A 26,673-nucleotide genomic window follows, 5' to 3' on the forward strand; every position below is an offset into this window, starting at 1 on the left:
TGTGGTGGAGCTCTCATCTATGGTAGATAGAAATTGGCAAAGGCATCAATAGAAATAAGGAAGATTGTCTTAATTCATTTCACATAGCCATGTCACTTATCTGTAGAGAACTACACTTTCTAATTTTCCCAATCAAGTCAAGAGTATGATATAGTAACATTGATTTACATTTTAGTTATATTCTGGGGGTCTTTTCAGTTACAGATGTGATCATTTAAAAGGGGAGAGAACCTCCAAAAACCCTTATGTTGTTAATACACGCAGTTTCAATGTACTTTGGATCATTGCAGATGCTATGGCTCTGCAGTCTGGAGTGTCGTATTAGGACTCTGAAAGCCTGCAGCTGCTGTTTCAACCAACAGGAAAATGCCTTAAAGGAGCACTGTGTGTCTTGCACTAGAGTGCATTTTAAAATTTTCCTTCAGCTGATACTTCAGATGTCTGTGTATCTGAAGTTTTTATCTTTTAATGGATTATAGTTTAAAATTTGCAGCTGTGTGTATGGCAGGGAGGAAGGTAAAACATTAAGAGGAAATAATGATTAGAACTTCAGTGTGTCTAAGTGAGCCCAGGCTGTTTAGTATACTTCCTTTTACCAGTAGATGAAGTTACAGGAGTGAGGGTAGCAATGTTGTTCATAAGGTGCCCTTTTGCTGTACAGAAGGGGTTGGCAACCTTTTAAGAATGGTGGGCTGCCTCTTACAGCCTGGCTATTGATTTTTTCCCCCCCCCCCCGTGCAGTGCCCCAGCCCTCCCTGCTCGTGTTGAGGGCTGCTTTTTGCACATCCCTGACTCTGCAGCCTCTACTCACTGTCGGTATCAATTGCTGTAGACTGCCATTGCCACTAGTGATGATGAGTAGTCCTGAATTTAGCAGCAAGGGTAAGCACAAGCTGCAGTGGCACAGTGAGAAGACTAGCCCCTGGCACAAAGCTGGGGAGGCCCCCTGCTGAATGCTATGCAGGGAGGGGGTCAGTGGCATGAGGCAGACAAATGTACAAGAGAGAGAGAGAGAGCCCTGCTCTGACCCATGCTGTCACAGGCTGCAAATTGTGGATCCCTGCTTAAAGGGATTGTATACCCAGTCCTTAATTTGTTTTCTTGTCTCTATCGGGTTCTGAGAGGCAAAATAAAAGAACTGGATATTAGCCTCTGGGCCAATTTTTCAGATAACATGCAGTTACCCAGGTTGCATCTATTGTGGGAGATAGATGGAATACTATCACATGTGGTCTAGTAACTTTTTTGGTAATACATTGCCACTTCTTGCAGTCAAAGAGTACCTGAGGAAGGATGATCACAATTGTCACATTTTTATTCAGCTTCTTTGGCATTTGAAGCATATTGTAAAGAAATACCACAAGTCCTGATTTTTTTTTTTTTTTAAAGCTTTAGAGTTAGATCAAAGCCTAGTCTCTCAGTCTTGCAAAGCTTTGAATGCATTTGCACCCAAAGGTTCTTTGTGGCAAATGAGTGCTCCTCTTTGCCAGCATTTATTCCACCTCTGAGTATGGTAAGGGTTCTGCTGATACCTGGCACCTGACTGAAACTGGTTGCTTTCAGTGGGCTATTGCAATCTGTTCATCAGCTGGTACTGTCCCAGGGTGTACTTTGCACTTTGGCAGAGAAGTTGAGTAGATCTTCCTGGAACTTCCATAGTATCTGGTGGCAGAGTCGAGTAAGTGTAGATGCAGACAGATACAGGATTGGCCTCCCACTGCCTGCTTATGTATGATAGTGAAGAGGATGGCAGTTTGAGATGACTCATCTCAACTGTGGAAAGGTGTAGTGGCTCTGAATATCAGAACTACTTAGGGTGTAAGCAGATCTTGCACTTCACCAGGAGAAAGCCTTTATCTTGGTTTAAGTACCTGTGAAATATACAGGATAAAATATGCTAACACTTTTTTTTCCCCGGGGACAATGGTGTGTGTGCCTATAAGTTAATGGTGGGTCATTCCTCTAACAGGGAATTTAGTGGTCCTGTTACTTAAGAGGAGAGAGGCTGCAGACAGGATGGGTGTCCTCAAGGGAAGGCACCTGGGTGGAAGGGGGCTGGATTTAGAGAATGTATAAGCTCAGAGCATGTGTTGGGGCAAGCAGTATGTCCCTGGAGCCCATGGAAGGAAGAGGCTTGCAGAGGAGCACCTGATTCAACCAGAGATGCATTTGATCTCAGGAGCAGGGAAAGCAAGTCATATATTGTGGGCTTGCTTGGAGAATGTCAGTGGTTTGGGACTGGGGCTAGTGGGGAAGGTCAGAGGTCCCAGCAGGCCTGGGAGCAGGATGGAGGCAGGATTAAAGATGGGGCTAGAGAGGGGCAGAGGTGGGGCTAGAGAGCCCAGTGCCCAGGGAGGGGTGGAGAGAGCAGACTAGGGCCAAGAGTCCATCAAAATGATTGAATGATGACAGTCTGGGAGTAGGGTGTGACCTTGATTGATTGGTAACATCTGTGAGGCTTGGGCATGGCTAGAAAGGGAGAAGAGGTGGCCATGAAATTAGCCCTTAAGGTGATGAGTAATTAGAACCTAGTTTGTGAGTGGATGAGATCTTGCTCGGGGATCTCTGGGCAGCCTTCCATTTCTAAATACATATTTACACCAAAGCATGGCAAGTGAGCAGACAGGGAGGTGACCTCAGGAACAGAGGCTCAGGCACCACCAGGGGGCATCACGGCCACCCCTGGGGCAGGCCTTTTGTTATGTTCTACAGACAAGCCTATCAGACAGTGTTCTCAATGCAGCACTTATCGGGTTCAAACATGGGACTATCTGAACTCCCTAAAATAAGACATAGGTACGCTGCCTCCCTACTGCCAAGGAGTGCCTCAAGTAAAACACAGTATGCTTACTCTGTGCATGCTGCACCCTGCAGTGAATGCAATGTAGCATCCTTATTGTGGTGCTGGTTATGTACCAGAAAACTCATTGTCTTAAACTCATTTGTGGTCCCTAGTGGCCCCTCAGGGACTCGGCACTAAAGCATCATGTAAAGAGAGAGATTTCTTTTTTTCATCGGGAGAAAGCAGTGATAAAACCTATATGCCTCTTTTTCTTTTTTCTAAAGAATAGTCTCCATTTCCCGCTTTAGTCAATCAGTTTCATCTTGTCTGATTCAATGGAGTGACTGAAAAAAATGTCTACCCCCCCCCCCCCAGACCTCAGCCTCTTCCAAAGAGTATCTGAAAACAGCACTGGAATCTGCTGTGATTGGAACACTTGTTGATTTTTTTTTTTTTTCTTTTTTCCTCTAATGGTCACAAGAAAGCCTTAACAGCATTCAAGTGTCTTAAATGGGCTCAGATAAATTTTAGGAAAACTATATTTTCAAGGCGGCAGAAGCTCCTTATTCATTCCAGATGGCTCCCATCCACAAGAGCTGTCTGGGACTGAGAAGGTATGTCAGTTCTAGAGAGAAGCAGATTTGATATTGATGCATTCATATATAGTATATCTATTATTAGTATATCTCAAGTAGTGTACAGACTGCATCAGTGTTGATGTATCTAAGGCAGCTCTTGTAGCTATATAATCCATCTTGCTACTTTGACAAATATATTTTGAATACATAAAGGGCTATTGTGCCTTACAGATTACTCGCAGGGTTGGTGGGTCGTGTCGTGTCGTGGTTCCCCCCCCCCAGTTGTAAACCAGCCTTTGACTCGTATTGCTTGGCTTCAGCAGTTTAAACACTTGTCCTAGATCAGACCCCTGAATAGAGGAAATAATCTAAGAGCTTGGGAGTTTTCAGCTTTCGTTTGGGCTCTACTGCTAGATCCTAAACAAGCTATCTAGGTTAGCATAGAAAGACTTGGTGGAGGAGGAGAGAGACCATCAATAGGGAATAAATCAAATGTTTTTGAAGCCAAAATACTGACTTTTATTTGCAGGTGTTTACACGAGAATGCATGAGCCACTACCTGAGGGTGTTTAACTTCCTTTGGAGAGCAAAGCGGATGGAATATATTCTCACTGACATATGGAAAGGACATATGTGCAATGCAAAGCTACTGAAAAGTATGCCAGGTAAAGGGAAAAACCAATGTAGATAATGTATATTCTGTAACTGGTGTTTAAATCAGCAGTTCAGCTAAAGCTGTATGCCAGATAAATTTAGCTAGCAGTGATTAAAAGAATTGATAAGTTATTTCTGAATAGTGAGAATAAAATATTTCACTTGTAATTTCCAATGTTCAAGATAAATAATTATAGAGACTGAGTGAAACAAATGATACCGTGGCTGGGAACTAAAATGTTCTATTCCATGATTTTGATTGCTGTATGTCGATCTTTCTTTAGCTATTGAATCCTTGTAATGGTGAGTTAATGAGAACTGCTTCTGTTTGAACAATTAACTCGCTTTCATCTTTCCCTCAGCCCAAAAAAGACAGAGGCATTGGTTTTTGATGGATACAGCTCAGCCTTGTGGGTATCAGTTGAGAACAGCTAGGTTCTAAACTAAATGCTGGGCAAAGAGCTCAGGGGGAACCCCTCCACCGGAGCAGAGCCAGGCAAGTGGGCCATATCTGTTCCTCACAAAGCCAGGCAGTCCAGGGATACACTTTCCCAGTGTTAGGCAAAGCACTGAGAAAAATCCCAGTAAAAATTCCTCCCATGCGCTGAGCAACTGATGCACCAAGGAAATCCTTCCCTGGCACTGGGTGAAGTGTTCAGGTGAGGAGGGAATTACAGCCTCAGCATGGGGCTAGGTATGCAGGGACACTCCTTTCCAAGACGGTCTGTTTTGGATTCATCTCATGTCTTTTACTCTTGTCCTCCTTGCTAAGCCATGTTTCAATCATGGAGTATATTTAAACCTGTTTCTTATCTTTTGCACTAACTTCAGTTAACTTCTGCAATTTGATCTGAATGTATAGAAGGCTATGCCACTTGGGTTTCTCTTGTGCTCAAATCTAGAATCTCAGTTTTCCTCTTAAATTTTGTTTTACTTTTCTTTTCCTTATTTTGCTATTTTTTCCTTAATTTTCCCTTGATTGCTGTCTTCTCCCACCCACTGCCACCTGTTCTTCTTCTCTTCTGTTCCCCTCTTCCTATCTGTACCCCATGGTGCTTTTCTCTTCCTGTTGTTCTGTACCGCCCCCTCTTCCCCCAGTGAAGGGGAATAGCTATAGTTGAAAGCAACAAGCTTCTTTTGAAGCAGCCTTCAGAGCTCATTAGTTTCACTCCCACTCCTACTCTACTCCATTGCTTGGCTGGAAGCTGAGTAGGCAAAAGGAGGAGGAACATATCTGCCGGGGTGGATATGAAATTAGAAATCTCTGAAATGTAGTAGCATTAACATGCTTAGCAGTGGCATGGTGCATTTGGATTCAGCCTCTCTGCACAGCTGGGAGTGTGGTAGTATGGGTGAACAGAGGATTGACTGAATTCTCATTGTTATTCCAACTTCCAGTGCTCATGATTATTCACTTTTTTCTGTTGTATTGAATGCCGTGTGGAACTTTTCTTCTCACATTACTGTATAAGTACTATATTTACCCAAATCCAAGACGACTTTGATTTTTAAGACACCCCCCCCATATAACCTTTTTATGGTTTTCCATGTATAGAATTTAGTAATGGGAGGGTTGTCTTTAAATTCATCCCCACCACCACTGCAGCAGGAAAAGCAATAGGAGGGAGGTGTGGTGCCTGCCTCCTGCTCCCTGTAGCCTTGGGCCCCTACCCTTGTTCTCTCCAACTTTCTTCCTCTCTCTGCTGCAGCCTGGAGCCATGGTTCATGCCCCAGGCCATAGCAGGGGCAAAGATAATTTGGGTGGTGGGGAGGAAGGAGTGCCAGGGAAGAGGGGACAGGGACCCTAGACTTCAGGGGGAGGCAGAAACAGCTTGGGGAGGATGGGGGTGGAGATGGAGAGGAGGTATATCTATGTGGCACTATACCTAAGCTAGGTGTAAATGAGTGGAACGGTATTTAATATGGCATTGCTTGGAACGGTAAATCTAACTTGATTGGAATGCGTGCTAATATGGCACTGTTGTTTCTGTTACCTGAGCTAAGCTGTGTATGTCTCTGTGCATCACTGTTATACAAAGCAGGTATAGCTTTGGTAGTCCCATGTATGTTAGACATGTGGACAGCCTTGTTTTTCTGTAGCAGTCATATTCCACTGACTGGCCAAGACCAAACTCCAGCTAAATGTGTGCTTCCCTGCTTGGACTTTCCCCATCCAAGCAATACCACTGTTGAACTTTTTGCTAATAGTTGCTGTTTAAAATGATCTCTTAGGCAAGCCCTCTACAAAAAAAAAAAAAAAAAAAAGGATAAAAAAATTTTTACTGTATTGAGTATAATACAGTACAGTAATTAAGTACTGTTGTACTGTACAACAGACTTGATAGGACACTCAGAATTTTCAAATTTACAAGCAGTTAAGAGATTAATTGCACTCTGATCTACTTTTGAATGGAAATACTTTAGTGTTGGTGCTATGATATGAGGTTTTGAAAGGCCAGATATAGAAAATAGTAATGTCCATCAAGTGAGAGTATCATGTGAAGGATACAAACTTTTTTTTATTGGTGACCTGACACTTGAGTAGGAGTTCAAAAGGGACCCTGAAATATGGTTATTGGCTGCAACTTGTCAGATCTGTTGTTTTGAGCGCTCATTCTCTAAATCATTGTAACTTCAGAAAACACCCAAGAACATCAGTTCTTGAGCCTGTAAGAGGCATGTTGTACCTCTTTCCAGTTCTTCCTTCAAGGCTTACCCACCGCAAGCATTAGGCTAATTTAAGATTTTCCTAAGTTTCCATTAGTTTCATTTAAAATGTAACCATATTTTCAGTTTGCAACATGTCTCATTTTACATACTGCATCAGTTTTCTTTGGTGTCATTGACTTGGACTCCAAATTGATAATAGGGGTGTAGGTTGTAGTTGTGTTGGTCTAAGGACATAGGCAGACAAGGTTCTTTGGGTAAATCTGATATCTTTTATTTGATGCTTCCTCAGCCTGATGAAGGGTGTTTGTGCCTGAAAGCTTGCTAAGAAGAATTTTTCCAATTATTTGAGTTGGTCCAATAAAATATATTAGATTTACTCAAAGAACCTTGTCTGTGAGATGATAATAGAACACCTAATGAGGAGCCCAAAGGGGAATGTAATGAGCAAAGTACACCCATGTATGTGGAGGCATTGTCAGGCCTACATACTGTCTACACATTTTCAGCAGTCAGATGTGGGCAGATGATTACTTTAAGCAATGCTAATGGGCTTATATTAATATAAATAAGAGTAAATGAGGAGGAGGTGGAAGACTCAACTTTGCAGAATTGTTGGGGTGGTTTGTAGTGTGTGAGGTTTTTTTAAATTTTGAATCCTGAAATATTTAGCTTACCTTTAAAGGATGGACTTTTAGAAAATAACTAATTGGGGAAGTCCCTGCTACAGTCTTACCCTAAACTAATACTGCTACACTGTGTCTTTTCAAAATAAAAAATGTGTTGTTAAAAAAAAAAAAAAAGGCTGTCTAGTTTTCTTATTCCGAGTATCCTCTACCCTCTTGTGGGTAATTCTGATTTTTCCAGTTAAAAGAAGTCTGTGATATACCTACCTGTTTTCTTAACCTGAATCTGAATCCTGCCTGTTTTTAGCAGATGTTTCTTTTGGCACAAACAAGACTCCACTATTAAGCTTTGACTTGAGTACAAAGTTGAAATTCTTGAAACACCCCTTAGAGGGCAGTGGAGAATTGCAAATGGGGAAGCTAACTTGGCTAGCAAAACAGCTGCAGAGCCAGAGTTGGGTTTTTTTGGTGGTGTTTGCAGAATTTGGTCTAATTCTGTAAAATTATACGAAGTCCTTTAATCTATTCTTTTTTGTTTTGTTTTTTTAACTCAGTATCTTGCTCCTTTGGTACAGGGTTATGCTGTGTGTATGCATGTTTGTGTATGTAATAATCAGGGGAAGACAGAAGCCATGTATGAAAAGTAGTGGTAAAAATTATATTTGCCCTCATCTGATGGGAGCTTGCTTTTTATTTGTATGGCAGACAATCTCAATGAGATGCTTGCTCACAGCTGTTTGAACATGTAGCTGCTCTGATCAGATCAGCTTTCAACTACTTATGGCTAAAAAGTAGCCTCTTTCTGAATGTGGGTTATCAGTGCCTCTTGGCACTTTTATGTGAAATCACTGGAAAGGGCTCTGTGTGAGGCTAGAACTCAAATCTGGACAGAAGTATAGAAACTTCAAATTGGTGCAGGTTCTTCGATTATGCCACTTGTGCACTCTCTTCTTTTTTTCCTTTCCCTTCATAGAATACATCTGTTTGACAGCAGTAGTTTTTGGGATTTGTTGTGGCTCTCTATTAACAATATGGGAATGGTTTGTTTGAGGTTTTTTGGGGATTTGTTGTGGCTCTACTAGGCAGTGTGGGAACTGTTTTTAGTTGGCTCTAACTATACAGGTGCCTTCATATTGGGAAGCTTTACCTCTTTCCCTATGACTTCCTGTCACAGGGGCAGTTAATGCAGTTTTCTGGGCTAGGGCCTCACCCATGAGCAAGAAAGATGCAACTGAACATCTGACTGTTCTTCAATTTTGAAACTTGCTGTATTCCCACCCTCACTTCTAGCCTAACATGGTTTTACTTAATTGCCCTTTTAGCTATACTGTGAGGCTTGTGAGGTGCTAGGAGTGTTGGGAGATAAAGAATATATGTCATGGCTGATTTATGGGTACACTTGTTATTGGACAAAGTGAAGTTACTGGAAGAATCTGGGTTTTCTAATTATACTTTTGAAATGCATGAAGGGTTGCCTAGTGCAGTGGATAGAAAGGTGAACCTTTTTTACATCATGTAAATATAAATTCTAAACTGACTACTGTACTGATATATGAGCACTCAATAGTAACTGCATGAAAGGCCTGTGTGTTTATGGAGTAAAGTTTCTGTCCATAGTATGACCGCATTACTGGCTAAAGCTATTGAGACTTGAATCCCAATAAATCCTCCTATAGCCCTGAAAGTGCCAAATACAAATCCTTTTTTAATTTTTTTTAACTCGTTAACTTGTATTGATTCTCGCCTGGGGCTTGCCTACTCCTAGTACCTTATGTCTGCCTTTATTGGATTAAGAAGCAGAAAGAAAATTATAATTTCTAGAACTTTCTAAAATTCCCTGTTCCTTATTTCTTCTTTTTTTTTTTTTTTTAAGTTTAAAACACGACAGTCCAAACTTTGGTATCTACCATGTTTAGAAGCATTTGTTGTATCCCATTGGAGAGCTGCACATTTTCTTAAGTAATTAATGACTTTGAAATTCAGTTTTAAGTTATTTGATTGTAAGCCTCCTTTGGTGCTTAGTATTGATGGTCTTGAGCCTAAGGCAAAGATAACATGTTAGAAGGAAACAACAAAATAAGCAGCTGTTTCTTGCCAGGGTTTTTAAATGCAGCCCATTGAAGGAGTTCAGTTTTAGAAAATAGTACCCTGAATATTGCTTTAGAAGTTTTGAAGTTATAAGCATTTATTCTTCAGTTGTGCATATGAGGATTTTCTGAAGACATCTGTGTTTAGTCTGAGTTATAATGTCTAGGATAGAAACTTCTCAGTCTAAAATGGATTTGAACTATTTTAGGCCAGTGGTGCTCAACCTACAGAGCTGTGTCATCTGGTACGTTGGGCTCCCTACAGGACCAAAAATATGGTGGGAAGTGCTTTGGCTATGGCTCCAATGGCAATTTACTCTTCTACCATTCCCATGCTGTCAGATTTTGGACCCTCGGGGAGCCCTAGTAATATGAAGGAGGTGGGAGGGAACCAGACATGGAGCTTCTAGACCACACCTCTGGGGAGCCCTGCAGGCCAGTTGATGTGGCCTAACATACTGCATTGACCCAGTGCACAGGGCTGGATGGGCTGGCAAGAGGGTTTTGCGGGGGGGGGGGGGAGGAGGGTTGGGTTTTTTCTGTTTTCTTAGTTTGTCAAGTGTTCTTTCTCTGCTCTTTTTAGTACATCTTATCTAGTCTTGGACTGCAAGTTTCTTGGGAGATGCATCATTCACTTTCGTTTTTGTTTTGTGTATGCTTTGGTGTTTGGGACACCTAACAAGTCAGGCTGGGAAAGACATTCAGGCTGGAAAGCATTCAAGAAAGCACCCAGCCTAAGTTAAGAGCTATATATTCCAGAAACTTATTTTGGTCTCCTGCCTGTAACTGACTCATGTCCAGAGCAGGGGTGCTCAACCCCCAGCCTGCAGACTATACCTGGCCCACAGCATTGCCACCTGCCTGCAGGGCTCCCCACAGGTCCAGAAATCTGGTGATGAGGGAACAAAAGCACTATTCTGCTACCGAGTTTCTTGACCCATTGGGAATCCTGGGCCATGTGCGCCCAGCTTGCAAGGTTGAGAAGAGGAGGTGCATCACTGGATCCCTGGGATCCAATCCCAGTGTGGGGAGCAAGAGGTGATGGTGCCAGGCCCCAAGGCCCAATCCAACCTGTAGAGCAGCCGCATGCCACTCATCAGGCCCTTGGGGCCAAAAGGTTGAGCACTGTTGGTCTCAAGTAATGTTTCTTAAATACTAGAAGTGGCAAGCTAACTGGCCAAAAGGGTACTGGCCTAGCAGGACTGTTGATTTGACTTAATATGACACTTAGTAATTTTGGATTCATGAAACACTGTCCATAAATAGCATCTTGATTTGATTTTGCTGTTTTTCTGTCCTGGATTCTTGGAGGCTGCCTTTGTTGCCCAGGTTCTTAATTAACGTGTCTAACTCCTTCTCCACCAATGGCAGTAGACTGGCAAACAAGTGGGTTTTGTAACAGTTTGTAAACTTCAGTTTTTGATAACTAATTTTGTAGTTGAATACCCAAGAACATCTCCCTTTCTCATGCCCTGCTAGAAGCAGTATTGCAGAAGAGTGCAGCTGTCACAAAATCATGAGTAGAGAGGCGTTTTTCTAATGTAGCCCAGTCATAATGTATTGCAGACCTTAAATGTTGAGATGTAAAGACTTTGAACTGGCACCAGAAATGAAGAAAGAGCCAATGAAGGATGCAGGACAAGTGCACTTTCTTAACTTGTCCTGCTGCAGAACTATGCTGAAGGTGAAACAGACATCAGCTAGATACAGCAATTAGAGATGCATAGTTCTGAGACTCATAATTCATAAATATCTATTGACAGGCCTCTTTATCTTGGATGAGGATGTATTCTCTCAAGTTGAAGATGTATTATTGAACTGACCTACCTAAACATAAGTGTGGTTCAATTTTTGCTTACTATGACCTGGAGCAAATATTAATATGTACAGTTTATAGGTGAAAAAAGGAAGGATAGGACTGTGATGATGGACAATTTCAGAACCCATGTCTCTTCTCTTAGAACAATGTATTGCCTAGCAAAGTTGCACTCTCTATTTTCCATATCTAAACCTACTCGCTTAAATTATTTTTGTCCTCGGGAGTTCACTTGGTTTTCATGAATTTGTTATTCAGGGAGGCTTTCATATACTGTCTCTGAACACCATATTTGTAGGTGAAGGTTTAGACTGTCTCCTTTTAATTTAGTTTCAGCTTTTAAATATCACCTTGATCTTAATCGTCAGTATTTTTGACAGAAGGCATTCATATACTTCATTTTTTGTTATGCGTTTGTGAGGAAAGTGGAGCTAATTTCTTAGACTGAAGAGGTATACAATTTGGGATTCATGGCTTTGCAGCACTTTCCTAATATTTCTAATTCTGGCCGGTATCCACCAGTAATACTTGCTACCTTTTAATTCAGTACTCCAAACGTCTGTCTGAATTGCCCATCTTGGCTTGCCTTACTTACGAGAGAGAGTGCCAAAGGAGAGGGATCCTTTTTAAAAAGAAAAATGTAAGTGGAAACCCCCAAAACCTAACCACACCTATTCTATCCCTCCTTCCACCCCCTCCTCCAAAAAGCCTTATAACACTTATTTTTTTTTTCTGAGCCATTGCTTATAGGCTGATGTACAGTATTACAAAATAAGGAGGAATCTAGTGTTTGTGTGATGTAATTGAGTCCTGTTTTCTTGTGCCCATTCCTCCTTTCTCTGGATTGCTATCTGCTTCAGGCAGGAAAATGAACTATGTGCTAGCATTTGGCTAATGCTGTCACTCAGCTGATAATGACAAAGAGAAAACATACATCTGAGCATTGTGGGGAGTTTTTTTGTTTGTTTTGAAGTAGTTTGCTTTCAAGAGGCGAGGAGCAACCTCCACCTATATGAAATAAGAGGGTGACTGAAATAGTTTAAGCCTTCCTGCTTTGTTTGGCCTAGCGGGAGAAGTATTTGTCTGGGGAGAAGACTGTCTCCACAGCAGCTGGGGGAAAGAAACAATGGATGAGACAGATGATTTCCCCTTGAATTCCCGTTTCAGGAGATACGTTTCTGAGGATGAATTCAGCTAAAGTCTTATTCTTCATGTGTGACTTATTTATTTATGTATGTATGTATGTATTTATTTATTTTAAGAGGAATATCACTAAAACATAGATCGACTTCCTTCTATTCGAAAGAAAATGATTGGGCTGGAAGGGACCTTAGGAGACCATTTCATTCAACCCTCTGCACATGGCAGGATCATTCTGACTAAACCATTTCTTCCAAGTGTTTGAGGGCAAGTTGGACAAAAGTTGCCAAAAATGGAGAGAGACTCTCTAGGTCAGGGGTGGGCAAAATACTCCTGCCAGGCCATTCTATCTGGCCCCTAAAAATTTAGAAAATTATCTGCCTGTGGCTGCCTGTCTAAGGCACCAGCGGTAGCAGGACCTAGCAGCCACAGCAGCAAGGCCTGCCCATCCCCACCCCACCCCCAGGTCCCAAACAGAAGCCTCTTGCCTATCAGAGGCTTTTGGCCTGGCAACCCTGGGGTTGTTACACCACCCTCCCTCTGTCCGGTAGTGTGAACTCTGCTAAGAATTGGGAGGGGAGGACGGCTGGAAACCAGCCCAGTCCTCTGGGCTGGGCTGGGCTGGCTCCGGCTACATTCTGCTGTCCCAGCCATGCAGCTGGGAACCACATGGTGCTGAAGCAGTGGGTGGAGGAGGGGTAGAGAGAAGCAGTGGCAGTGAGCGGGAAGGTGGGGAAAGGGCAGTGGTAGCGGCAGTAGGCAAGGGGGAGGGGTGGTGGCAAGCAGGTGGGAGCGCTGGGCCCGTTCTGGTGCCCCGGGGCCCAGGGTGGGGCAGCAGGAGCACAGAGCCCAGGCTGGCAGGGGCTCTGTGGAGCTCGGCTGGGCTGAACCAGCAGGGAGAGGGGTGAGCCGGGCTGACTCCATAGATCCCCTGCCAGCCCCAGCCCCTATGATCCTGCCACCCCACCCCCAGGGCACTGGCACAGGCCCTATGCTCTTGCCCAGCTGTTCCTGCTTACTGCCACTTCCCCCACCTCCACTGCCACTGCTGTTTCCCCATCTGCTGCTCTGGCATCATGTGGTTCCCAGCTTCATGGCTAGGACCACAGAACGTGGTAGGAGCCAGCCCAGCCTGGCCTGGCCCCCATGATTCCTGGCTGGCTCCTGCTGCAGTCTATGGTGCTGGTTATGTAGCTGGGAGCCACATGGTGCTGGCATGGTGGGGGTTGGGGAGGTGGCAGGAGGTGGTAAGGTAGGGATGCAGCAGGAGAAGGGCAGCAGTGGCCCGCATGGGGATGTGGGGCAGAGTGGTGACAAGCTGGAGTACAGGGTCTGCCCTGGGGCCAGGGGTGGCACAAGTGTGGAATTAGCAGGGTTGGGCATGAGCAACCCAAGGCCTCGCTGCCTACTGCTGCCTGGGTGGCAGGGGCTGTGGGCAATGAGGGAGGGAGTATGTTTGTGGAGGTGGGGTGTGTTCAGGGCAAGGGTGGGTCCCATATGCACCCACTGCATATTTTTTTTGTGGGGGGGAGTTGTTTCCTAGACACCTTATCATTTTTGTAGCAGTCTGCTTGTCTGTCTCCAGTTTAGCCACATCTTTTTGAAGTGTGCTAGAACTGAACATGGTAGGAGGCCTCATGAGAAGGGTGGAAAAATAGCTTCCTTTGACTTGACAGTAACACTCCTACTAGTATAATCCAGTATGCCAGGGGTTCTCAAACTTTGTGATACTGCGACCCTGAGTGCTGGATGATGGCAGCAGGAGACGGGGAGTTCACATGCAGTAGCCGCTGCTGCTAAAGTCACGTGCTGCTTCCCCACACCACTGTGTTTACCCCTGGGAAGCTTGTGGCCCCCTCAAGTTGCTCGTGACCCCTGGGGCATTGTGACCCACACTTTGAGAACCCCTGCAGTATGCCATTGTTTTGCCATAAGAACATACTGACTCATTCATCTTGTGATCTACTGTAATCCCCAGGTCTTTTTGTATAGTAATGCAGTCTAATGAGTTATTCCACAACTTTTTTGTGCATTGTTGTTGACAGGTTGCTCTGTCTTTTTAAGTAGAGTACTTCTGGAAGATTAGATTCAGATTTGATAAAACTGGAAAATGGTCTGAAATTAATCGAATAAAGTGCAGTGTTTGCTACCCAACCCAGCTTGATGTCGTCTATCACTCTCATCCTCCCAGTCCTTACTGAAGATAGTAAACTGTTCTGGATCTAGGAAAGACCACTGGGGAACACCACATGATACCTTTTCCCAGTGGGACACAGAACACTTACAAATACTCTTGGAGCATGATCATCCAACTTATGTGCCCAACTTCAAAATAGTTTCACCTAGACTGTATTTCCTTAACTAACTAATAAGACTGCCATGGGAGTTGGAAAACCTTGCTAAAGTCCAGGTATAGTGTCCACTGCTCTTCCCCTATCCATAGTGCCAGTCACCTTGATGTAGAATAAAATCAGGTTGGTTAAGAATGACTTACTGTGAGTCAGTGTTGGCTGTTCCTGATCATTTTGTTATTCTTTGGGCACTTAGAAATTTTTTCTTTTATGTGCTCCATAAGCTTACTACCACTGAGGTTGTGCTGACTGATCTGTAATCCCTTGCTTCCCTTTTAAATGGATGTACACTGTATTTGTCCCGTTTTTTCCCCAGTAAGCATGCAAGTGGTAGAAAGATCCTTCTTCATGTTCTCAGTGGGATCATGATTTTTGGTTTGCAAAGCACGACTGGTGGTTTTTGAACTGTCATGTTTTGAACAGAATCTCTTGGTGGACCAGCTGCACAGGCTGTGGTCTAGTGCCTGAGTGGTCTCTCAGACTCCTTCCTGAAGAACATCTTCGCAAATAGGGATTCCCAAAAGTATGCAGCAGACTAAAGTAAACTGTAGTGACTGTCTTATTGCAGAGATGGCATGAGCCCATTCTTATTGACACACATACCTTTGTCATTCTTTGGATAATGAAGCTAATGGCTGCCTTTCGCCATGTTACCAGTAGTCCTGAAGCAACTTAGTTTGGGTGTAAGATGCATGGTTATGATGGCCCTCCTTCCATTTCTCCCCATCTTGGGGTAGCCAGTTCTCCCGTTTGGATTTCTTGAATTCAACATTGGCCTTAATTGTCTTACCCTCTGTAGATACATTGACTTCCCAGTTGTCTTTCCTAAATCTCACTAAACCCTGACAGAATAAGGTTTTACATGCTGAATTTAGACAGGCTTAAATCTTACAGGAACACACCCAGATCAGCAGCAGCTTCTTGATTAAGGGGAGCCCTGTATATTCATAGAGGAGCTTTCTGTGGACCTTAAAGTGTATCAGATGTTAACAAGGTCAGAGCTTGTTCCACTGGGTCTCAAATGGCATCTGCTGATCTATCTTGTATTTAAAACTGTAGAGCTTCATCCACATATTAAGAAGACCATTATGAAATGTGCTGGCTTTTCTAGGACTCTCCTGAAGCTCTTATTTAAGTAGGATTCATATTGCCCACATTCATACAATTAAATAACTACTTATTAAGCATCAAAAATGAAACAGTTTGGACAAACCTTTGGGGGGAAAAAAATGTATGGTTGCTTAAGGTAGGGCCAGACAGCAAAATTACTCCAAGGCAAGTAGGGGAGAAATCTTGCCACACTGTGCAGTAACTGCTTTTGTATCTGCCTATCCCACAGTATGAGAGCTACCATACTTACTTAAATAAAAGGTTGTAAGATGACCGCCCCAATTATAAGTTTTCCATATATAGAATCTAATTAATTTGGTATAATTTTCCAGGTATAGAATCTTATCGTTGGAATTTTGCCTTGAATTTGTCCCCTTCCCACTGCCATCGCAGGGAAAATAAATCTGAGGGGTCAGGTAGCTTCTCCCCCCCAACTTTTCTCCCAGGCAGTCTCTTTTTTCCTTTTCTTTACTGTTGGACCCTGCTCTACCTGAGCACATGAAAGTGAGGAGCAAATTTTGAAAATAATAACTTTGAAATTAAACACATCTGTAGCCATTCACATATAGAACCTATGGATTTAAGTTCATCCAGAATTGATGCATGTTGTTTTATTTTTTTTTAACTGCTGCAAGTTTTAGTATAGGTACTCCATAAATACACTTTTGAGTAGCACTTCGGCAACTAGTTGTATGTAGTAGAAACTGTGTATAATATTAATCCAAAACCAAAAGGCTAATGACTTACCACATAGTTCATTGGACTGGGCCCCAGCAGAGTCAGAGCTTCAAGCCATAGTGACACCACAATTCAGCTCTGCTCAGGTGTGTGTGTACGCTCCAGATGCCTTCTCCTACCCGTGGCGTGCCCCCCCCCCCCTTTGGAAAAAAAAAAAAAAAAGGATCCATGTGCTAATTATCTCCCCCGGTGTTCTTGTCATGAGTCCTGGGATGCTCCAAAAATGTATATACAGATGAGGCAGCCTGGTCCACCTTCACCTCATGGAGGGCAGGGCTACACTAATCATATGTACCTGGCTGAGAGAGGGGTAACAGAGGGATTCTGGGTGAACTGTACGCAGTGTTGTTGCTCATCATGACAAGAGTTGGCGATGAGGGGGACTGCACTTAATGGGTACTACGATATGTTTTATTTGGAGGGCTGCCCTATCCTATTCTTGTGGTAGGTTCCCATCAGCATGTTTGCTCAATGTGGGCTATGTGTTATAGTCATTCTCAGCGTTGGCTGTGTTTAATCAACTTCATAGTTGGTTTTGCATTGCTGAGCACATGCTGCTTTTGGCAGCAGTTTAAAGATAGGCAAAGTATTCAGTGAGATTTCTTTGTATGCAATCATAAGATGAGGGGCTCCTTCCCCCATTGGCATGGGGGAAGGAGGGACCTTGTCTTGTATTTGAGTAAATATGGTAAATTGAGACCTCTCTGAATGGAACAGGGCTAAGCTAAACTGCCCTACTGGGACACGTGTATGCCAAGGGTGGAATCTGGGTATTCAGCAATCTAGAAAAAATTGCAGTTGCTATAGGATTAAATAGTTGTTCTTTCCTCTGGCTGCAGATCTAGGATAGTGGTTTTCCAACTGTAGTCTGTGGGGCCCCTAGGGGCCCACAGACTGTGTCTTAAGGAGTCTGTAAAAGATGACTCAATCAAAAGTGTGCGATTTTAGGGGTGCACCGATATATCAGTTGGCTATCAGATTGGCACTGATAAAAGTGATACGTTATCGGCTTTTTTGGTCATTGTAGCTGATAGTTAGTCGCGTACCAAGGGCACCCTGGTGAGCATGGCCTTATTCCCGTGCCATGCTGCCAGCCCCAGCCCATGGCAGACTACAGGTCCTGGTGAGCAACAGGAATGGGAGGGGCACCATGGAGCAGTCACAGGGGCTGCACCCAGCAACAAAGGGATTGTTATAGGCTTCTGCTGCTGCTGTTGTCACGATGCTGCACACACACAGCATGGACTTGAATGCTGGGGCTGCCACAGAGACTTTAGTCTGTGCACAGTTGGAGTAAGGTACCACACAAGGGACATTTTGCTGTGCTAGGCATGAGGCACCTCTGCAAAAGCAGCTTCTCCCCGGTGGCTGCAGGAGCTCAGCTGCACTAGGCCCACTGGCACTAAGGCAGCAGCATGCTCTGGAGCTCCAAATGCATCTCTCACTGCTGTCTGTGCAAGGGTCCGCCCCACCCACTTGGGATGGGAGCATGGGCTGTATGGGGAGCAGGGTTGTGGGTAGGAGCATGGGTGAGGGGACAATATGCATAGGAATAAGGCAGTCACTGCCTTCCTCATTGAGGGCCAGAGCAGGCAGGAGGTGTGTATCAATAGTTTAAAATGCCTCGCATTATTTCTACATATCAGTTATCGGATCAGCATTGGCTGATATAGTTGATTAATCATTGGGTATTGGTATCAGCCAAGATGATCTTTATTGGTGCACCCCGAATTTGAATACCCACACTTATATTCAAAGGGGTGCTCGCCTCCATTTGAAATTTTTTAGGGGTCCGCAAATGAAAAAAGGTGGAAAACACTGATCTAGGATTTTTTCCCCAATTCCTACCCCTTTTGTGTGAGTTGAGTGTCAACAACAGGATTTTCTTCAAAATGATTAATCTTTCAGCCAGAAAACACATTTTGTAACAAAGAAATAAACTTGTCTCCTTTCCCCTCTTACACAGACACTTTCTCCTTTGACTGTTTGTATAGAATAATGGTGGTTGAGTAGCTGTTTTTATGAAACTAGCTAATCGGTTATAGCTCTGAGTCCTTGCTTAAGGTCAGTGCTGCTTTTAACAGCTTTTTATTCACCATTGCTAAAATAGATGAGATGTAACAATGATTCATTAAGCACTTTTTAATAGTTTTAAGTGGGCAGCATAATCTAGCTACTTTTTTCCTACGTATTGTTTGGGGGGAAAAAAAAAATGTTAACGTGTCATATTTGTCCACTTCGAAGCTTTTTCTGCCAATTGTTTAAGAGATGTATTTTTTTTATTTGACCCATTGTATATGTTAGTATTACATAACATGCTTATGGATAGTCATTGTACAAGCACATTAAGAGTAAAGAACATTGCTGTTTGTTAGACCTTCAGATCTTTGACTAGTTTTATAACAAATTATAAAAAGGCAATTTGTACTTGCAAGATCACTATGCAGTTTTTAAAGACGTCATTTTTTTTCTGTCAAAGATAAGCATATTGTTCTGTTGTTGTAGTATCTGAGTGCTTCAGTATCTGTAATGAATTTCTCTTCATAACACCCTTGTGCAATGGAGAAGTGCTTTTATCCCCATTTTACAGCTAGGGAACTGGAACAGTGTTTTGTTTTGTTTTTTAAGTGACTTGCCCAAGTATGTCTATGGCAGAGCAAAGAAGCTGAATCCACATCTCCTGAGTCTCAAACTGATGTCTAGTCTAGGACTATTCTTCCTAAAATAGCTGAGCAATAGTAACTGTTTTGTGCACAATATATAGGTACATTGTAAGGGAGAACATTATGTGCTTTCAGGGCATTAAGGAGTTGAATTGAGAGACTTTAAAGCCACAGAATTGCATGAAGTATCACCTGTGCTTCTGCCTTTTGGACTTAGGAACAACAACAAAAGGTTTGGATGTGACCTTGCCCAATATAACACTACTTGATCAGACAGCCAGATCGGTGGTTTGTAATGTTATGGAAAGATCGTCACACATCTGTTTACTAGTTGGTATCAAAGTTTGATGAAAGACCAGTGAGTGTATTGCTATGAGGTACTTTGTTAAGGAAACATTATTTGGGTTTGAAGTGTCAGTCCCAGTCACTCTTTAACATACAAATTCTTTTGGTTTTTTGTTTTTTTTTTTACAGAGCTTTCTGGGGTGCTGCATCAATGTCACGTTCTGGCATCAGAAATGGTCCATTTCATTCATCAAATGCAGTATTACATTACATTTGAGGTACACTTTTTCCATCCAACTTGTTAATACTGTAGTTGTACAGGCAGTACTCGGACTTACAACACAATTGGTTCCTGAAAACCGCGTCTTAAGTCGAAACTTAACTTGGAACCAATTTTCTCATTAAAAAAAATGTTGTAAATGGGGGATTGGTTTCCAAACCAAGGCCCAATACCCTATTTTCACTAAAAATACCCCAGTATTTTGTACTTCGATCAATTATAGATAACTAATAGCTACATTAATGTATTTATATTGTAAATAGCAATCACATTGATTTGGAAGGACTTCTCTGAGGTGACTTTGCTGGACTTTTTGAAGGGTTCTTGGCTGGAGTCTTCTCAGGAGTCTTGGCTGCAGGTTTTTCTGGAGTCTTGTTGGCCTTCTTGAAGTGTCCAAGGAAGTTTGGACAGATGTTCTCCAGGCAGATGAGTGACGCAGCAAACTTGTTTGCTAGTGTGGCGTCATATTGGATCAAGCATTGTGAAGTTGAAACTGACATCATAAAGTTGAAACAGGGTGTCAATTTATAAACATTGCAAGTGTGAAACTTTGTAACTTAAAATGTTGTAAGTCGAGGACTGCCTGTATATAATTCCCAAAACGTTACTTGTCAAATTTTGAAAGTATTTAATCTAGTAAATAAAAATAGCCCAATCCTGAATTGTTGTCCCCAGATACTTGAATGTTCATGGGATGAGCTCTGGAATAAGGTCCAGCAAGCACAAGACTTGGATCACATCATCGCTGCTCATGAAGTTTTCTTGGACACAATCATCACACGCTGTTTGTTAGACAGTGACTCCAGAGTAAGCCTTTCCTTTTGTATAAAAATGCAGCTTTGATCCTAGCTTATACTTAAATGATTGAGGTATTATATTATAGAGTACTTGGAAGCTCTTCCACTGGTAGCAAGGCCCTATTGTGCCACATGTTGAGCAAAATCCCTACACTCTATGTAGCTACCCCTTTCTGCAAGTGATTTGCTTCATTCATGTGAGTTTACCTGCCAGCTCTTGGCTGATGACTCAAACCTGTCACTCCATTCCAAACGTGTCTTGGTCTGTTCTCCTATGCATCTTAGCCTGTTCTTTTATTCCTCATCTCCAAGATGTTTTGCTCTCCACTTACACTTTTAACAAGCCAAAATTGAACACCTTGCCCCTACCCTTTCTGTATCATGGATTACACCTGTATCATTTCCCTGTGTACTGATGCCAGATTCTGTTGCACATTTGTCTCCAACAAGAATATTCACAGTCTTTCAAGTCACCCTATGTGTGACAATGTCCTCTCCAGATTAGATTGATGTCCCCCCTTCAAATATCTCCTGAAGAATCAGTTTTACCATGATGCTCATGGGGAAACTACCAGCAGGTAAATGCTCAGTAAATGGCAAGTAGGGATTGTAACATTTTCTTACTTTCTGACCTGTGTAAAAGTGTGTTCTCATGACCACGTCCCTCCTCTCTTCTTCCCTGGTCACTCCAACTGTTCAACCCACCTACATTTGCTGCTTGATCAAATTGCAGACACATTGGGGTGGATTTTCTGTAGCACTTAACACACTGGGGGCCTCCAGGAACTACTGTAATACAAATAATTACTATTTCTTGGATGGTCCAATTAGCCACAAAAACTCCTTTTTGAATTGGGGAAAGGCAATACCAGAGCAAAACCCTTATTGTTAGAAATGAAGCTCTTTCACTCAACCATACAGCTGCTCCTACCTGGTAAGAATTAAATAGAATCTCGTGGGAGATTTAGGAGGGACTGCAAAACAGTGCCTTCCTCCAACATATGTTTGAGGAGCAACCTTATTATTTTGGGCCTGTGGAGGGATTATAGCCCACCTGTTTTATTCTACTTCCCTTCTTCCCATCTCAACTCTGGGGATAATCATCAGTGAGAATATTGGGTTCCTTTTGCTTGCAGTTGGGGTGGCCATGCAGGTACGGTAGGGTGTATTGCAATTGCATCAAAACAGGTTGGTTTACTTTGATTTTAGTAAGCAGCATATTAATGTTATGCCTGAACCTGGACCTTCTGTGTGCCTGTAACTCCAAGTGTATTGATATGTTTCTGGTGAATATCAGGAAATGTAGTGATACCGTTTTATACAGAGTTCCCTTTCTTTGCATTATCCTTGTTTATGAACCTCTCACAGGTACTCCTCAACCAGCTTCGAGCTGTATTTGATCAAATCATTGAACTTCAGAATGCTCAAGATACAATGTACAGAGCTGCTTTGGAGGAGCTGCAACTAAGGTTGCAATTTGAAGAGAAAAAGAAACAGCGTGAACTTGAGGTACAGTAAGGTTGGCAGTGGATTGTAGCAGTTATTTGAGATGGATGGAAGAGCAATATATATTTCAATTTATAACAAACCTCTGTTTTATTTTTTTTAAAAATATCTTTGTCTTTGAAACTTTAAAAAAAGGAAAAAAAAAAAAAAAAAGAGAAGAAAAGGCCAGAGCAAAAGTAAAACCCAGCAGCTTCCATGTACCTAAGCAGCAAGAGATAAGAAATGCAAGCAAAATCCACTATGCCTTCTAAATACCTTTTTATGGTCATTTCTCTCCAAAGCGTTGATAAATATGTCTTGCAATGTGTCTTAAAGGCAAACTTAAATTTTTCACTGTTTTAGTGTGAAGAATGGAATTTGTAAGGCTCTAAGCCTCTCGCAGGAAATGTTATTTCTAAAGCTCGGGTCCTCTTCCTTGACCCCAATATGCTTGTATTTGGAAAAGGTAGCAGTAGAAAGGAATCGGCCTATTTCTAAACAAAGCAAACATTATGAAATTTTTATCTGGTTATCTGAGTTATAAAGCCATCCTTGCTAGGTATCTCATAACTTGTCATCCAAAGGGAATGGTCATTAACATCCCTTTTAAAACCTTTGTTTACTGTCTAACGATTGAGGTAAATTAATAGTCGCATATCAAAAGCTTTAATATGCAGATTATGTTGAATTTCCTTGTGTGAATTTAGGATTATAGTGCCTATGACAGCAGAACCCATTAGTTTATCATAAATAACATCTCCCTTTGTTTCATAGGGTGAGTGGGGGGTAACAGCAGCGGAAGAGGAGGAAGAGAATAAACGGATTAAAGAATTTCAAGAATCAATACCAAAAATGTGTTCACAGCTGAGAATACTCACACATTTCTACCAGGTACCCTGCAGATTTGTATAATTTAACTGAAAAATTAACTTGCCACTTTCACATCTACTTTTATTTATTGTGGATCAAAACCAGCTACGTGTTATTGATGCTTGTCTATTACTCTATATTCTGTTACTATTTGTTCTCATTTTTTTAAAAAAAGGGGGTGGTGGCTAATCCTCAGTACACAAATGTGAGCTCCACTGTAAGCATCAACTCCTAGAACAATTGATCATAGGGAACTACTATTTACTACCAGTAGTTTACTCTGAGCATTGAGAGAGTGCTTGTTTGCATGACAATGTGTGATAGTCTCGTTAAATTTCATGTCTTGTTTACAAATGGATCTAGCGTTTCTTTTTTAAAAATTAATCTTAACCAATGTAATCCCATTTGCATTCCATGCATTTTATTTTTTGCAAATTAGGACAATTTCTATAAAATGATGAAATAGCTGCTCACTCACTAATTATTTCAACACCCCTAAACATTAGAAAAATTGCTATGTGAGGGCATGCAGAAACAACTACTGCAGAAAGACTGACAAGAAGTTCTCTGCTAAATCCCCCAAAGCTTCCATGTGTGCTGGGCAGAGCTTCCCATGTGAAGTAGCACTGCGCTGCAACTGGTCAAGGAGGCACTTAGGACTTGAGCGCAAGAAGGGGGAGGTGTTTGCTGCTCAGAAATGCACAGGGCATTTTTACATATGCTCTGGGAGGTATGTGGGAGGGTCTTTAATTAGCACCAATTAAAAGCGCCCGAGCCTTGTGTATCAACATCCCCATGCTGAAAAATGGCTTTAGTTCAAAGTGCCCAGCCGCCACTTCGGCACAGGGACGGTGTCGCACGTAACATTACAGTCTGCTGGAGCATGTTAATTCCCATGCTCCAGCAGACTCAAGTAATTGAGTCTTCTCTGACATGCTGGATTTCCAGCATGTCGAAGCAGGTTCCCTGCACGTTTTTAGGAGCCCACAGTGGCTGTTATGCTCTAACTTGTGTGTTTGAGCCTGTAGCTATTTATATAAATGAGCTAAAATGCCTCAACTTTGACCCTGAATGAAGCAAGGATCATTAAGAGCATGGGTGGGGGGAGGAGGAGAGGCTCTTCTTGCAGTCCTAGGCTGCTGGCACACATTATAGTCATGGTGTGATGACTGTTTATGGTGCCTTTAACTCATTAGCAGTGCTACATGTTCAGCCTATTGGTGTCAAAAGGCGGCAAACCAGCCACAAAGGCATTCCACAAAACGGATGGAGTATCTTTGTGACTTGTTCTTATGGCATCCTGAATTGAATGTCATAAATTGAACACACAGCACCCCATGTCAATGTTGACAATCAGCTGATTGTCAGCATCTGCATGAGGAGATGGGGTTTGGCATTAGGACCAGGATAGTCCTGGTTCTGATACTAAACATTGGCTCCCAGTAGAACCCCATAATGGGGAGCCAAGGCAATCCAGCCACTGGGAACCTGGCAACCCTCATCCCAGCAGCTTTTCCTGCCTTGCCCTGCAGCCCCCCATTCCTTTGAGCCCCCTGATTCTGGGCTGTAGGGCAAGGCATGTAAAATGCCACATTGAGGGGAGCTGGGCTGAACCTGCACTTTTTAAACATCCTAGGGCTTGGGGACCCAGGGATAGGGTGAGATTCCCTGATCCCAGGGTCCTAGTGTCCCAGGTATGTAAAAACTATGCATGCAGCTGTGCTGTTCCCAGGTTGGGCTGACAAACAGTTGATTGTACCTTGTTTGAAAAGTTCTGCCCAGTGCAGATGAAGACTTTGGGAAACTTAGCAGAGAACTTCTAGGAAGTCCCCTACTCATCCCATGGACCTTTATTTGTTGAATATTATATAACATAGCCAAACCAGGGTAATTTGTCTGTACTCTAAAAAGTTGTCTTGGATTTTTTGTTTGTTTTACTTTTGGCTTTTTTTAAAATCTTATATGATGGGGTCTAGCTGCATGTAGCTGTAGGATTTATAGCTGGATTTCACAGAAGTGTAAAACTAGTTATCTGACTTGCAAATTCTTAAATAGTGTGCTTGCCCTTCCTTTAATATGGTGGTGTGATTCAAATTCTTAATTTGTAGGGACATGTTCTAACAAATCTCCTTATTTTTCTCTCTTATTCAGGGCATTGTACAGCAGTTTTTGGTCTTGCTGACAACCAGTTCTGATGAAAGCCTTCGATTTCTTAGCTTTAGATTGGACTTCAATGAACATTATAAAGCAAGAGAACCAAGGCTTCGTATATCTTTGGGCACTAGAGGGAGACGCAGCTCACATATGTGAAGTACTTTTTAACAGCTATACCTGGATTTCTGAAGAATATTAACCCTGTTCTTGGACAAGGCAATCAGTGTCTACGTACTAAAACCAAATGGCATGTGATAAGTGTCTACCATTTCTGCAAGCAATGTTTTCAGTTGTGATTATGTAGCACTATGGCAGAAAACAAAAAAAAAAAAGCCTTTTTTTTTTTTTAACATTAATGTTTGTAATATTACAAAATTAAATGGGCTGGTTTAAACTGTTCCAGTTGATTTGTTAAATCATCCTTTTTAATGAATGTCATATTTTATTTGGGGCTTTTTAAGCTCTTTCCACTGTAACTTATATTATGTCCAGGAAACCACACCTTATTTTGTTTTAGAAGGCACTGTTTCCTTTTTTAACAAAAGAAGAGGGCGTTATTTTTTCTATATATGTATTTGTCCTACTTGGAAATCACTTTTGTTAAAGCCAACAGATTTGGATCCAGATCTAATGACCTTATTAAAAAATGTATAAAACACTTTATTATGCTGATTTTCAGTGTTGTGATGTATTTGACTGTGTGAGAAACTTTGTATTCTGGTACATTAACTTGCATACATTTTTAAATTATTTTTCTCTTCAAGGTTAACATTTTCCAAAATTTGATTTATTATTCCAGGCAAACTGTAGAACAACAATACAAAAGGAAATTATAGAAACATAACAGGAGATGCACATTACATAATAAAAATGTCCTAAAAATTGATGTTAAAGCCTCAGTACTGTCAAGTAAAGGCATGTGTAAATATGGATAGAAGTAAATGAAGTATTTTGTGTTCTAAATCTGATGTATTAGAAAGAAATTGACTTGGATAATGAGAACTACTTTATTTCTCCTTCCTGCCTATTTTTCCATTGTAAATATTTATATATTGTTGTCCAGATGTTAGGGGGAAATCTTTTTTGTAAAGATGTCATTATATCAAGTCATTTAAGTATCCATTTATGTTCCACAATTACAAGCTTAGAAAAATAAAACACAATTATCTTTCAAATACTTTTTGTTTACTTTTTTAACAGAAAAGTAGCACTTTTTTGGAGAGGTTGGAAAAGGGGTCTTTTTTAATTATCTATACCACATTTCTTACACTAACATCAATGACTGTTACAGTTGTATAAACTTGCATAATGAACAGTTGCTGTAAGAGCTCAACACCCAACTCCATAGTGTAAATTTAGCCATATCATCAAAGCACTAGAACAGAGCAAACCCCTCCCACATTGTTCCACTTCCTCCATTTTTCTGGGAGATAACTAACAAATAAGTAATAAATAACTAACACATACTAACAGTGCAGTGTTAGAATGACTGGATTAAGAGAAGTGAATACAATTGATAGAGAATGCTCGGTCAACCCGGAGCTTTGGCCAGGTTAAAACATTGGAATTCAAGTTAAAAATTCATTCTAC

The 26,673-nt window shown here is 41.9% G+C and overlaps 1 protein-coding gene across 2 annotated transcripts in view; it reads left to right on the top strand.

The window, feature by feature from the left end:
- The window catches only part of TUBGCP3 (tubulin gamma complex component 3), an 83,241-nt gene extending 56,983 nt beyond the window's left edge, over window positions 1-26,258 (top strand). For both annotated transcript variants that reach the window (XM_006258809.4, XM_014600415.3), the window contains 6 exons: window positions 3,890-4,025; window positions 19,687-19,775; window positions 20,453-20,584; window positions 21,943-22,083; window positions 22,834-22,950; window positions 25,081-26,258. In XM_006258809.4, the coding sequence (XP_006258871.1) occupies window positions 3,890-4,025; window positions 19,687-19,775; window positions 20,453-20,584; window positions 21,943-22,083; window positions 22,834-22,950; window positions 25,081-25,239 (774 nt within the window). In that variant the 3' untranslated portion in view covers window positions 25,240-26,258. The remainder of the gene's footprint in view (window positions 1-3,889; window positions 4,026-19,686; window positions 19,776-20,452; window positions 20,585-21,942; window positions 22,084-22,833; window positions 22,951-25,080) is intronic.
- Window positions 26,259-26,673: the final 415 nt, after the last annotated feature.

Source organism: Alligator mississippiensis, chromosome 1, assembly GCF_030867095.1.
Source record: "Alligator mississippiensis isolate rAllMis1 chromosome 1, rAllMis1, whole genome shotgun sequence".
In the NCBI taxonomy this organism is placed as follows: domain Eukaryota; kingdom Metazoa; phylum Chordata; order Crocodylia; family Alligatoridae; genus Alligator; species Alligator mississippiensis.